This window comes from Xenia sp. Carnegie-2017, unplaced genomic scaffold, assembly GCF_021976095.1.
Source record: "Xenia sp. Carnegie-2017 unplaced genomic scaffold, XeniaSp_v1 HiC_scaffold_14, whole genome shotgun sequence".
Lineage (NCBI taxonomy): Eukaryota > Metazoa > Cnidaria > Anthozoa > Malacalcyonacea > Xeniidae > Xenia > Xenia sp. Carnegie-2017.
In genome coordinates this window covers 1-14,010 of record NW_025813447.1, presented here as the reverse complement: position 1 = coordinate 14,010, position 14,010 = coordinate 1, and the positions used below count along the sequence as shown (strand labels likewise).

General features: G+C 35.2%; 3 protein-coding genes and 2 long non-coding RNA genes across 5 annotated transcripts; 2 read left to right on the top strand and 3 right to left on the bottom strand.

The window, feature by feature from the left end:
• Positions 1-241: 241 nt before the first annotated feature.
• On the bottom strand, positions 242-1,056 carry LOC124434247. Its single transcript, XM_046984131.1, has 3 exons — positions 858-1,056; positions 531-648; positions 242-436 (listed from the first exon to the last, which is right to left on the bottom strand). The coding sequence occupies exons 1-3, from the start codon at positions 1,023-1,025 to the stop codon at positions 276-278; spliced, it is 447 nt and encodes a 148-aa protein (XP_046840087.1). The 5' UTR covers positions 1,026-1,056; the 3' UTR covers positions 242-275.
• Positions 1,057-2,473: 1,417 nt separating this feature from the next.
• Positions 2,474-4,668, bottom strand: LOC124434070. The gene is made up of 5 exons (XM_046983932.1): positions 4,340-4,668; positions 3,324-3,403; positions 3,005-3,104; positions 2,745-2,867; positions 2,474-2,643 (listed from the first exon to the last, which is right to left on the bottom strand). Exons 1-5 carry the CDS (start codon positions 4,578-4,580, stop codon positions 2,474-2,476), a joined length of 714 nt encoding a protein of 237 aa, XP_046839888.1. The 5' UTR covers positions 4,581-4,668.
• A 349-nt stretch (positions 4,669-5,017) lies between these two features.
• Positions 5,018-7,436, bottom strand: LOC124434253. The gene is made up of 2 exons (XR_006944725.1): positions 7,256-7,436; positions 5,018-5,324 (listed from the first exon to the last, which is right to left on the bottom strand). It is a non-coding gene; the product is annotated as an uncharacterized LOC124434253 (long non-coding RNA).
• Positions 7,437-8,114: 678 nt separating this feature from the next.
• Positions 8,115-8,798, top strand: LOC124434069. The gene is made up of 2 exons (XM_046983931.1): positions 8,115-8,674; positions 8,777-8,798. Exons 1-2 carry the CDS (start codon positions 8,394-8,396, stop codon positions 8,796-8,798), a joined length of 303 nt encoding a protein of 100 aa, XP_046839887.1. The 5' UTR covers positions 8,115-8,393.
• Positions 8,799-8,978: 180 nt separating this feature from the next.
• On the top strand, positions 8,979-9,509 carry LOC124435377. The gene is made up of 2 exons (XR_006945015.1): positions 8,979-9,036; positions 9,229-9,509. It is a non-coding gene; the product is annotated as an uncharacterized LOC124435377 (long non-coding RNA).
• Positions 9,510-14,010: the final 4,501 nt, after the last annotated feature.

The following is a 14,010-nucleotide window of genomic DNA, read 5'->3' as shown; positions in this document are numbered from 1 at the left end:
TGTTTCCAAAATATTTGAAAGTAAACAATGTTATAACAGAGGTATACCTCGCAAATTGTTGAACTTCTTCTTTCCACTGCATTATCGAGTCGTCCAAGTCTGAATCCTGGACATTAAGTTCGTTCTTAACTTTACAAAATCGTCCCTGGCAGATGAAAGTTTCTTTCGGTCTTCGAAATACAAGTACACATAATGAAAAACAGTGAAAAATAATCATATTAGCAGTAAACGTATTGGGTTCAAACAAGACCTATACACAACTATGAGCTGTAAATTCATTTCATATTATACACGTACGTAGCTATAATTTTGACAATTAACTGAAGATATATACAACGTGTAACCTTTTTCATTCGAATAACAAGTGATTTTGCCAAGTTTAAAATTTTTCGCTTGTTCCAACTCAGAAGGTGTTCAGTAATGCATTCTTCTCGTCCTTAATACGTACAACCATTAATGCGCACATTAGTTCGTGGACTTAATCGACCAAAATACCTGAGTGGATATACAGATAAGAAAATAATACTCACCGGAGGCCGTCATATTTTTAGTAGTCGAGCCAAGTCTTGACAAATACGAATTTATTTGCTCAACTTCTTCGCCAGCAGTTGCTGCCGCACCACTTTGCCATCTTCCGCTCCAAATAACCTAAAAAGTGTGAAAAGAATCATCTATTCAAGACAACCCATTTCAGATTTATGTAACCACGGTTTAGTTACGTGAAATACAGTATTATTACAGTTTGAAAAAGCACGCTTTGTCTCATAAAATCTTTAATAGAGCATTATCGTCGGCGTATGTGGTATTTAGCTTACGAGTTATTGGGTAAACAATCATAACTTACGTATGTAACGTACCTGACATGACCAACTGTGTGATTTCCCATGCATTATAGACAGTGCTGGTGCAATATTTTTTAGCGCATTTTGATTTTCTTCCGATGTAACACGTAGAGCCCAAGGCCAATATTTGCATATAATATCTTCCCACATATATTTAACTTTATGTGGTTGTAAAAAATTCATATGCAAGTAGTGAGCATAGCCATAAATTTCTCCTCTGAAAGTAGCTTGAGCAATCGAGTGCATGAGTCCACTGAGGTCTTGATTTTGCAGCGCTTGGCACAAGAATTATCTTCATTCTATAAAAAATGCTTTAACCTAATAATAGATTACTACCTTTCAATCCTACTTCATAACACATTACCTGAATTGACTTTGAACCAAGACTTTTTAAATGAGAGTCCACAAAACTATTGTTTGCAATCAATACATCACGATAATAACACTGACTGGACCCCTGTGGTAAAAGTAAGTTATCAATTTAGAACACAAGCACTCATAAACCTCAACAATGCAGGTAAAGAATCAAACATGAGCAGTAGGTCTTTTTCTTGGATTTGTTAAATTGGTTCAATTTATTAAAACATAAAAGTATCTGAATCGTTTACAAAGGGTAATTCCATTTTTACAAGTTTGAGAATTCGCCATCCAATATCACAAACCTTGGTACTTTGCTGAATCTGTACACTTTTGATTTCCATCAATATGACATGAATGTTGATCAATACTACAAGGAGGGCAATTTTTCCATGTCTGCTCATGAAGAAGGTCAATTTCATGTTGGTATAGCTCCATTCAGCAAATGATTTTCTGAATGTGACTGAATTGATAACATTTTCCTAGTGAAACCAGTTCCAAATCAAAACATAGCACAATTATATACTATTTGTTGATTATGCAAACCCCACTGTACTATAATATAGTTCTCATACTTCAAACATACACATTATATGAAGCCTACAAAATTGACATGTGCTTGTTACAAATTTTAAACAAATTTTCCTTGACTTCCCAGAATTTACCAAAATTCACAGAAAGAAATGATCATAAAGGATTATTTTGAAATCAAGATTTATCTTGTAGCTTTTGGTTTGCAAGACAAAAATATACACAAAGTAAAAAGCACACTAACAAAGATATGTAGATAGCATAAAAATAATCACCCTTCCTCTAGAGCTGGAAATATCTTCCAAACTTCTTACAAAAGCAGATTGTGATGACCCAGGCATCCTCTTTCTAAATGCATCCCACAAATTAAAGACATCTTGACTAAATATGTAATGAAAATTTTCAGGGCTACCAGGCCACCAGCCACTCAATTATACTGTCAACAGAAATTGGTGACCACTTCCATTGACAAGATGAGCAATGTACAGTGAACCAATTAAGATCAAATCGTCCTGTTGAAGACAAAATATAATCAAGAATAACCAGTACAGTGCTCAAAATATGTGCTTCAAAGAAATCAAATCCTGGGGTTTCATAAGAAGCCAGCAACTTCATCAATGATTTGAAGTTTTAGTTTCAATCTAAAGTCTATGAATTAGTGTATAATCCAACCTGCTGCCTATGTACTTTCTAAAGGTGACTAAGATAATGAGCCCCTAACAAATCGATTTTAATAAGATGCATCATATGTACATCCATATATCAAAAATTGTTATTTGACTCTGTAAAAATTGCATAAGGACATTTTCACCTTCACAAGTGATCATAATCACAAGAGAGCTGTTGGTAGTTTTGATGATAGGTTCATTACACAACTGACATGATGATGGGTAAAGGATGGGACATGATCGATCTACAAAGATAACAGCATCATCACAGAAAAACATTTCTCTCCATCGGGCACAACAAAACAAATATTTATATAAAATTCAATAGTATGTACATTATACTTACCAATGCTGCAAATCTTTCCATCAGATGAAATGGATTGTGTTGGCTTGATATATTGAAAATAACCATCCAACCACACTTCTCGATCATGGAGAGGATTATTCTCATGGACATCATCATCGCATTCTCGACAAATATATCTCAACACACCACATTGTCTGCATCTCAGTACAGCTTCATTTTCATTGCATCTACAACACTTCATAGCAGATAAAGGAGGAGCAAATGATGACACAGTGACATTGAATATTTTTCCCTCATACTTTCCCATTTCTTCTCGATTTTCCATTCTTTTGCAAGCAGATGGCCCAGTATCCACTTCTCCAATAACCAACTGACAGCTTTCAAGAATGGCTTCAAGATCTAAAATGAAAATGAAATGATTTTATGACGTAAAGCTGTTTCTTTTCTATTTTTTTTCTAAAATATGACACAATTATAAAAAGAGTACATTGAAGTGTTAAAAGCACAGTCACATGTGTATAAAAATATAAAAAACTATGTATAGATGCAGTGGCCTGACAGCACAAAAGTTTTGCTTCTGTTATGTAAAGTTGAGATGTAAGAAGTATTATCAATAACCTCTTTCAGTAACACTGTCATCACATAACATTTCTGTGGAACATCACGTAAATCTGACGATGTTGTAGGCATTTCCTCATCTATGATAGTGATAACAACAAGTAAGATAAAATGTAACATACAAGTTACACAAAATCTAAAATGCTTCTATTTCTTTGATAAAAGTATTATTTCCCAGCACACACCTCTTTGTGTATTTCTATTGCTCGAGTGCTTTGCCTCGGCTTATGAATAATCCGTTCGCCATCTTCGTTTCTTTGAAGAACTATATCTCTACTGGCATTTTTCTTCTTAATAGTTTTATTTCTACTTCGAACACCTTGATTTGTAATAGCATTGACATTGCTTATTGCAGACAGCAGCTGCTCATCAATCGTTGGTTTACTCAGCTTACTGCGTTTATGAGACATGTGTGATTGCATAAATAAGAGGTGAAACCCCTATGTGTTTAATATTTCATAAAAAATACTGATACAGGGTACTGTAAAATATCTTCGCCCAATAACAAAACAAAATGGCGCGCGCTAAGTTTTTTGGTTTTTTCATTTCGGCAACTGGCAAAGGAGCCACTCATGTCACCAGGCCTGTTTTTTGAATGGACGTTTCAAATTGACTTATAGAGTCAATTTGAGGGTATTTTCACAATTAGCGTATAGAGTTAATTTAAGGAAGAGACTGGGTTGCCATACCGTATATGAAAATTGGAACACGATGTAAAAAGTTCGCCATACCGTATATGAAAATTGGAACACAATGTAAAAAGTTCGCCATACCGTATATGAAAATTGGAACGCTATAAATTTTGACGATACGATACAAGAAGTTTCGAACGTATATGAAAAGTTTCGCATATATTTTTTAGATTTGTCTCGAAGTATATAAAGTTTGCCATGTATAATTGTAAGTTTAGAATAAAGTCCAATTTGGCGCTCCATATAAATATACAACTAGTGAAATTGAGAGATGTTAACTACATATACATCGTCAGACAAGGGAAATTATTTTCCCAAACTAACCTTCGACTCCTAATTGCGATGCAACTACATTCCATGCGGATTTTTTTTTGTTAGTTTCTTTGTATCCTTTAAGTTTAGTGTTCCAAAGAATAGGAAAACTTCGCACGAGGTCTACAAGAAGTTCGCAATCTATATTTCCATCTTCCTCAAAAACTGAATTTTCTGTATCACCATCAATGGAAACTTGGTGTTCATATTCCTCATTCTCTTGCAATATTGATTCCAACCGAATATCCGCCATGTTGAATGTGAAAAAAGACACGTGATTAATTATTAATTTATGATTGGTTGCTCGTTTTTTTGTCGCCAAAACGCCGAATGGAAGTTGAAATTTTCAACGACTGCAGCGGCAGAAAAGTTCCCTAGTGGCCAAAAAATCGTCAACAAAAGTTACGTCACTGGCGAAATAATTCGCCAGCTGCGAGCGAAATGGTGAGTGGAAAACGGGCTTAAAGCATGTATATACTTGTGACTTATACTATGTAATACTTGTTTCCAACAAATATCAGACGTCTTTATGCGATTCTTTTCTGTGTTGCATGTCTTTAAGACTAATAAAATGGTTTCGACAGAAGTCTGGTCGAACTCAATTGCGTTGAAAATGGTAATAACAAGGAAGATTGATTCTTAATCAACTGCTGGGAATGAAAATTATCGATATTCGAGAAATTCAGTTAATTTTGATGGCTCCAAAGGTTTTCACCTTGTTCATTTGAAAGATTTCTGGCTTTAAGAACATTACAATTTTTCTTCTATTTCTCTAGCGCATTCTTTAGAATTTCTTATTGATGTTTCCTAAGGTTTTAATGGCGATCGGAACAGTCTTTTTTATTTACAGAAATACCTAAACACAAAGAAGTTGCAGGACGACAACGCGGGACAACTAGATCTCGCTGCCATCAAACATTAAAACTTTTGCTATCGCTTTCTTTGATATTGAGGACATTGTCTACAGTCGCATGTTGTGTTTTCTTTGGGCCGGGCACTAAAAATCATTGATCCAATCATTGATAATGTTTTGTGGTATAAATTATTGCTAATAGCACTTCTTACTCAAATGAACTCTCAATATGATGAACAACAGAAAAATCAGTGAAAGCATCTGCATCTGATTCATCATATGCAGTGGCGAAGACAACCCGACTATTTAGTCCTGCTACTTATTTCTTTGTTTTCCCTCACTGTAAAAGCAATAGATTTTTAAAGAAATGAATAATGATAATGATCTATACATTCAGTAAAAAGAGTGCTTGCAAATTATCCCTGCTATTAATCAGTCTACGGAAAAGATCAATTATATAAAATATGTTACAACTTTTGCAACGTTTAGTATTTGGTTGGGCTCACTTAAGCCATGTTATCTTTATGAAGCATAATTTTGAATCCAATGAACAATTCTTCCCTCACTAAGTGGTACTGGAATTAACTCCAACTTACTATCATATATGTCAAATGTTCTTCGCAACGATTCTCGGACATTTCATTTAACATGGCTAAACATGGCTGATTACTTATGGAAACAGAAACAGAATTCAAAAGTTTTTGACAAGCTAAATCTTCTGCATATATAAGAAATTCCAATTTGAGCAGATCTTTTCCATTGCCTGAGTATAAATATCGGCATGCATACGTGGGTATTAAAGTGAGCCGTGAGAGATACAGCGAAAACCACTAGTTTAAAAAATGCTTTTTATTTAACGTAAATGGAGAATTTTCTTCACCTTCAAAGAAATAGTTAATAGACGTTTATTGATCAGTTCCTTTAACCAAAAAAAATTTACTTGCAAGAATATGAGGTGGTTTTGGGCGAATATTAGGTTTTAGTATTTAACAAATTTTATAATAAATTCCATGGACGTGTTATGTTGACGTATGTACTTCTATGCACATAGTGTTCAATCAATAGTATATCAAATATTTTCTGCATGGAGAAGACTCTGAAGATGACTACCGCTAAGGTTGTCGAAACGTCAGTCAACAACAGCAAAAACAGTCCTTCTCAGGACTTTATTAACCTGGACGATCTACATTTACAAACATGTAACGATACTCCCGGGTTCAAACCATTTACTTTAGTACGCAAGTGTTTTAAAAGAGGAATTGTACTAATAACCATTGTATATAAATTAATGCATGCATTGTTTTAAACTAATTCTTATCTTCATTGATAAAGAAACTACTAAAATAGGTAGCTAACCACTACATGAAACTAATCAAGAATATTAACGTGTATATAGTGTTTAATTATATAACAAGAATAATTACATGAACACGGTAACCGGGATTCAGCGAGGCGTGTAATCATTTTGAGTCATTGAAAGGAGTAAAAACTTTAAGGGCAAAACTTACAACCTTTTCTTGCAAGCGTCATATGTCATTTTAGTCGTAATTTTCAAATCAGGCTAAATTATTTGTTTTCATTTTAAATGTTTTGTGATTTTGAAAAGTCAGAGTGAGGTGAAGTATTTAATCTTTTCCATTTACCAAAATGATTTAAGGCTTCGAGGCTACTGGGCTCATTTAATCAGCCCATAGGAATTTGACTAATTTAGTACATTATTTATAGATTTGATATGAAGTTTGTTGAGTATCTGAAATCTTTACACGAAAAAACTCTTTTATGGTTTTAGTGTTACATTTGTGAACAAGGAATTGAACAGGGTTTAAAATCTAAGGTTTTAACCCATCGTAAAATGAGAAAACTAGTTCTCATACTTTTCATAAAATGCATCTACACAGGTATAATACAGTTTTCGCCGTGATTATCATACGAAAATGTCTCACTTAACTACCCAAGAAAATGACAATTAGTTATTCTGTAAAACAGAATAAGGGTAGTCTATAAACAGAACCCCACCAACAAAAACGTATTTCCTTAAATAAAATTTGCCCAAATAACACACATAGAAAGCATACCTTCATATTTTTTTGTAGAATCTCTGTTTTACAATACTGACAAGTAACAGTTCTTTTTGGGCAATCTTTTCTCAAATGTTGATCAACAGCTCTCCTCTCAATGCTTTGATTGCATCCTTTGGGACAAGGAATCTCAACGTACTCACAAGTTTTCAGGTGGTCCTACAGATGTAATTTATACTACAGCGTTAGAATTCTTTTGTTTGAACTTTTTACGCAACTCTAGCAGCCCTTCTAATTCACAACATCAAATGTTAAGTTTGTTAGTACAATGCACGTTTATGTTACCATGGTCATCTTATTTGAATTTAAATTTACTACTAACAAAAATTAACATGTATTTTTATAGGGAGAATCGCTTGGGTAGCCTACGTTCTTAGGTCACGTCAGCGTAAGCTTTTATTTTTTTAAGAATAATCTAGCTAACTGCGCTACACAAAATTTATTCGTTCTGTAATTTCAAAATCAATAACATAAGGAGTGTGCTGTTGAGGGAAATGAAATATAAAGAAGCAACGAGGCTTGCAAGCTGAAAGGTTTTACGAATTTTGTCTTGCAAAATGCGGTACCGAAAATTGCAAAATATCGAGGAAAGCGTGTCGTCAATACTGTATAACGAGTACAAACAATTTTCGCAGCCAAGTTTTTGGCATAATGAAAAGACGTAAAACTTTACAATACGTGGAAATTAGTATGCAGGTTTATAAGTTTTACTTCATTCAGCATCATCCGGGTATGTAAAGGCCGGTTGACATGATCCAATTTGTCGGATCCAATTGTTTCGGGTCCGACTTTTGGTTGCTTGTTCAGACGGTCCGATCTTTTTGTTGATATTTATAGTTGTTTAAAGTGCCCCTGTCAAAAAAATGAAACTCACACATATGAATCTTTGTAATATGTACATAATGAAAATGGAAATCAGAATTAAATTAAAACGATTTTTGCCGAGTTATTGCGGTATGAATTGCAAAATTTTCAAATTTTAACGGCAAAAGTTTTTTAAAATCGCGAAGTCGGAAACCTGGTAACTAATACGTCACAGTAGGAACCGGTTCGCATCTCAGCTTGTTTACAAATAGTAAAAATTATTGTACAAAGGTCGATATTTACAATCAAAACTCGCTCAATTTTTCTAATAATGTCCTCATCGAACTCAGACACGGAAAGTACTAGCTACCAAACAGACGACTCTGATTGGAATTATTATCCCGGGATATTCGATATAAAAAAGACAAGTGAAGCGTCCGCTACTAAAGACGACAAAAGCACAGATGACAACGCAGACGTTGGCCCATACAGCAATGAACCAGTTGCTGATGAAGAATGGCTTTCTAACTACCGTGGAAGAAAACAAAAATATGATGACCGTTTGAAAGAACTTCAACGTAGACTTGACGGCGAAGAGAAATATGACCAATGGTAATTATTTGATGGTTTTGTAATATAATTCATCGGGATTTCTTTTAAATGAAATTTACAGTACAGAGCTTCTTTATTAAGTTTTGAAAATAACGTTTTAAGGTGTAAATGTGGCAATTGTTGAGTTGAGCTTCTTCACAATGTTAAAGAGTGTCAGTGTTGCACGGAAATAGAAGAGTGTGAACAAGCACTGAATAGCGAACTCGTTTTGCAAGAGCTCAACACTGAGAATCCTCCGACTTGCATTGTCAACCATCCTGGTTTTCATAGCCTGTGCTTAGACAAGTGGTCACTTCGTCTAGCAGCTGCAAAGTTACGTACTAAGAAAAGCAGGAGTACCGTCAAACAAGCACAGAAGATAAGTAAGTGCATTATTACTTTGAGAGAAAGACAATGTGTCATTTATGTTTCTGTACTCGTTTCTGTTCATATTCTTAACTCTAAAAATATTAAGATACAATCATACACTACAATTCAAAAAGAGTTATATATAAACTAAAATACCACCTGTTTTTTGGCCACTTCAATGTATTAATTGCATTTTTAATTTGTAGATTTTTTCGAAGTACGTCTTATAGAAGTTTTATGTGGTTAGTTTTTGGACATATGGGAAATAAAAGGTATCCCTTACCGGCATGTGCATATGACAAAATAAGACGGCAGTTCCAACCAGCTGACAATGACGATTTTGTAGGATTTGTGGAAGAGGAAATCTCTTGAAAATTTTCAACTGTTGTATTTAGGGTTTGTGGGATTAACTTCAAATTATAACAAAAACTATATTTATATGTAATATGATTGTTTGATTATGTAATATGATTGTTTGATCTTGTTATAATCTCGTTTGTTCTAACTCTGTTGTCACTCTGTTGCATCTAATCTGACTCTCTTGTTTTGGGACAGTCCTTTATTTTGCTATGTCCTGCCATTAAATTTCTGCAGACAGAACACCTTGGTTTTGCTCTGTTGGCAGATGATTTGCCACCTTTGCCGCCTTTTCTTGAGTAAGGACTACTGAAACTAAAATTTCATTATACGATAAGTCAATCAAGAAGATATTAATCCAAATGACGAAAGAGTTTGGTGTTACATACACATTGAAGAAAAAGAAGGATAAGATTAACTTAATTTTAGATTATTATTATGCACCTGGTGTTGTTGGAGGCATATCTTCAACAACAATGGTTTTTCTGGCATTTCTCTTCATCACAGCTATTTCTCTTCTCTCTTTTTCAAGCATGGTGTTCATGGGAGCAGGTGCCATCTTATTCAGCTGTTCATAAGCTATCTTAAGATTGCCATTTTGAGATGCTCTCACATATGTCTGGTAGATCTCATCAACATAATCTAACATTATAATCTAACAGTGTTGCGTTTGATAAAGTCAGAGTTATAGTTTTTTTTGTCAAAAACACGTTTGAGATAGTTGTTTTCGTTTTGTAGAGCGTCCGGTGAATCACATATGATTTGTGCACGTCTTGTTAATGTTCTGATTGTGGTGGCTTTGTGTGATGTAGGGTTGTAAGATGATTGGTCTAGTAGTCGGTCAGTATGTGTTGGCTTGCGATAAACTGTTGTTCCTAGTTTTTGATTGTCATGTTTTACCAAACAGTCGAGAAAAGGAAGAGTTACGTTTTCTTCGACATCTTTGGTAAATTGTATGTGGCTGTTCTGTTTGTTGATGTGAGTATGGAAGTCATCAATCTCGTCTGCATGTAGTGCTGTGATTGTGTCATCTACGTAGCGAAACCAAAAAGGTAGTGCATGTTTGTAAGTCATGAGTGCCCGTTCCTCTATAGATTGCATTACAATTTCAGCAACTACAACAGAAACGGGCGAGCCCATTGCTGTCCCATGTAATTGTTTGTAGTGTGTTCCTTTGTATTGTCGAGGTGAGGCAGAGCTCTAGTAACTCCATAATGTCTTCTGTCGGTAATGGCAGTACGTCCGTGGTGTTTGTAATGAGGGTTTTGTACAAGTGTGCCAGATTAAGTGGAATACTGGTGAACAGCCTGCCTCACCTCGACTTACTCCAATACAAAGGAACACACTACAAACAATTACATGGGACAGCAATGGCTCGCCTGTTTCTGTTGTAGTTGCTGAAATTGTAATGCAATCTATAGAGGAACGGGCACTCATGACTTACAAACATGCACTACCTTTTTGGTTTCGCTACGTAGATGACACAATCACAGCACTACATGCAGACGAGATTGATGACTTCCATACTCACATCAACAAACAGAACAGCCACATACAATTTACCAAAGATGTCGAAGAAAACGGAACTCTTCCTTTTCTCGACTGTTTGGTAAAACATGACAATCAAAACTAGGAACAACAGTTTATCGCAAGCCAACATACTGACCGACTACTAGACCAATCATCTTACAACCCTACATCACACAAAGCCACCACAATCAGAACATTAACAAGACGTGCACAAATCATATGTGATTCACCGGACGCTCTACAAAACGAAAACAACTATCTCAAACGTGTTTTTGACAAAAACAACTATAACTCTGACTTTATCAAACGCAACACTTACAAACCCAACGAACCCAACGAAAAGAACAACTCAGTGACAACAGCAACGATACCTTACATCAAAGGTACGTCTGAGACTATCTCGCGTATCTTACGACCATACAACATACGTATCGCACATAAACCAATCACAACATTACGACAAGTACTAACGAACATAAAGGACAAAGAACAACCCAACGAACGACAAGGTGCAGTTTACAAAATAAACTGCTCCGACTGCCACGCCTCCTATATCGGGGAAACTGGCAGGAACTTAAACATAAGACTTACTGAGCACAAACGAGCTACTAAGAAACAAGACAAAACTAATCACATTGCCGAACATCACCGAATCACAAAGCACAACATTGACTGGGACTCGGCAAAATGCATCACTTACAGTACTGACTATAGACAACGGCTTACATTAGAAAGTTGGTATACCAACTTGGAACAAATTCCCTGAACAGATCACAGCAATTACCGGCACCTTACAAACGACTTATTCACAATACAAACAAACGATCAACTAAAAACATTACACTTCAAACTAATTCACAATGACAATACACAATTGACACCCACACACTACAACTAAAAACGTCACACCTAAATCACACATCACAACTAAAAATAAAATATTTCACTTCACACTAATCCACAATGACAATACACATTTCCTGCACATTTCCTGTACACACAATACAATGACGTAAGAACCAGACAACAAATACGGCTAACCTGACGTTTACTCCTCATTTGACTCTGAAGATGACTACCGCTAAGGTTGTCGAAACGTCAGTCAACAACATCAAAAACAGTCCTTCTCAGGACTTTATTAACCTGGACGATCATCATTTACAAACATAAAACGATACTCCCGGGTTCAAACCATTTACTCTAGGTACTTTAGCCGACAGACCAGAAAACATTTGCGAAAAATCTTCTTTTGCGAAATGTGCTGAGCAAATACTGGAATTAGGTGTTGGATCCCATTTTGCCCGTTTCAACCGTACGAAATCAATCCATCGTTTACGTCTTATTTTGGCTTCTGGCCTTTCATCTCCGGAAAACGGTATGAAATGAAGCGAGACTCCTTTTTTTACATTAGAGACATTAGAGCAACCAGCCACAATACATCTATTTGGCATTTTCTATTTTGCGTGACTTTTTCGGGCCGCCAACTACAGTACAAGAACACTTCGACAATACACGCTCTAATGTTTTCGTGGATCAATAGGCCTGACCGGATCCTACTGTGACGTCACTAGACTGATTTGGTACCAATCTCTTATGCGCGGTTTTCGAATTTTTACTTCTCAAAATTCTATGTTCAAATGACTATAATTTCTGCACTAAATTCAGAATCGAAATTCGATTTTCAAATAACGCATGTACGTATTACAAAGATTCATATATGTGAGTTTCATTTTTTTGACAGGGGCACTTTAAATATTTATAGTTGTGTGAAAAGCCATTTGTGTTATCCAGTGCTTTTATCTACACACTTATCGTATTTTTGTTCTTGTTTCCAAGTCTTTTTAGTCGGATTCCTTTGACTTTGTCGAATAAAAATAAAGCAAGTTCTATTTCCATCCGATTTTTCAGATTGACGGATCTGACTATGGAAGCTCACTTTATGTGTTCACCCACGATCTGTTTTTATGGATTCGACAAAATCGGATCAGACAAATCAGAGCGTGTCAACGAGCAGTAAGTCAGAAACACTAACAAAATTATAGTTAAAATTGAAACTAATTTTCAATAATTCTATGGGTAAAGTTTTGTCTTCAAAAAATTGTTTAGAAATTTTCAACCATCAGAATTATTCCCATATTATTTTCAACTTATAATGAAGCGTTGCAATGTTTTCTGACTTACCATTGACCCACCACTGATTATAATCCTTGTCTTAGCCATTTTAATAGTGAATAAATATCTATTTTGATATCAGTTAAGGCTGCTTTCCACTATTGCAATTTTCAAAGCGCGTACACATACGTTTCCGTACGTATCCTCCAAGCGTCAACGCACAAGTTGAGAACAACTTAACTTTTACGCAGCAAAATTGAAAACGCGAGCAATTATCCAATGAAAATGAATTTACAGATTACGTGCTTTACAGTGAAGTACGCTTTTGCAAATTGGTTTACAAGTTGAAAAAGATGGGAAAATATACAAAAGTTGAGAAGAAACTTATTGAAGAAATTGAAAATATCCAGCGCTTTGGAATACAAAAGACACTAAGGGGGTGTTTACATGAATCCGGAATGACTTTCAATCCCGATCGAAACGTGATGTCAATCTGTGTTTACATGAAACTAATTGTTGATTTTCTTCGCACTCATTTTAACCCATTTAGTCTCTTTATTTACTTACGAGCTTCAATTTGCCAGAAGACAATACCCATGGCACACGCGTGCTTCGTCTTTAATCACAATATCATTTCAGAATGAAACTCAATTCGCGTTTACATGAGATAAAAAGTAAATTTCGATCCGGAATGAAACTAGGAATGAACTCGATCCGGATCGAGTTGTGACTCATTCCGGATTCATGTAAACATGCAATAGGATTTCTTTTAAAGTGGAATGAGTTCATTCCGGATCGAAACTCATTCCGGATTCATGTAAACACCCCTTAACTATAACAACAAAAATATTAAGGAAAATGCGTGGCAAATAGTGACTGATGCTGTGAATGCAGCTTGTCAATCAACGTTTCAGGTAATATAAATGCATATGTTGTGTTGTGTTGTAATAAACGAAGTGTATTCTAAAATATTTTTTCACCCAGTAAAC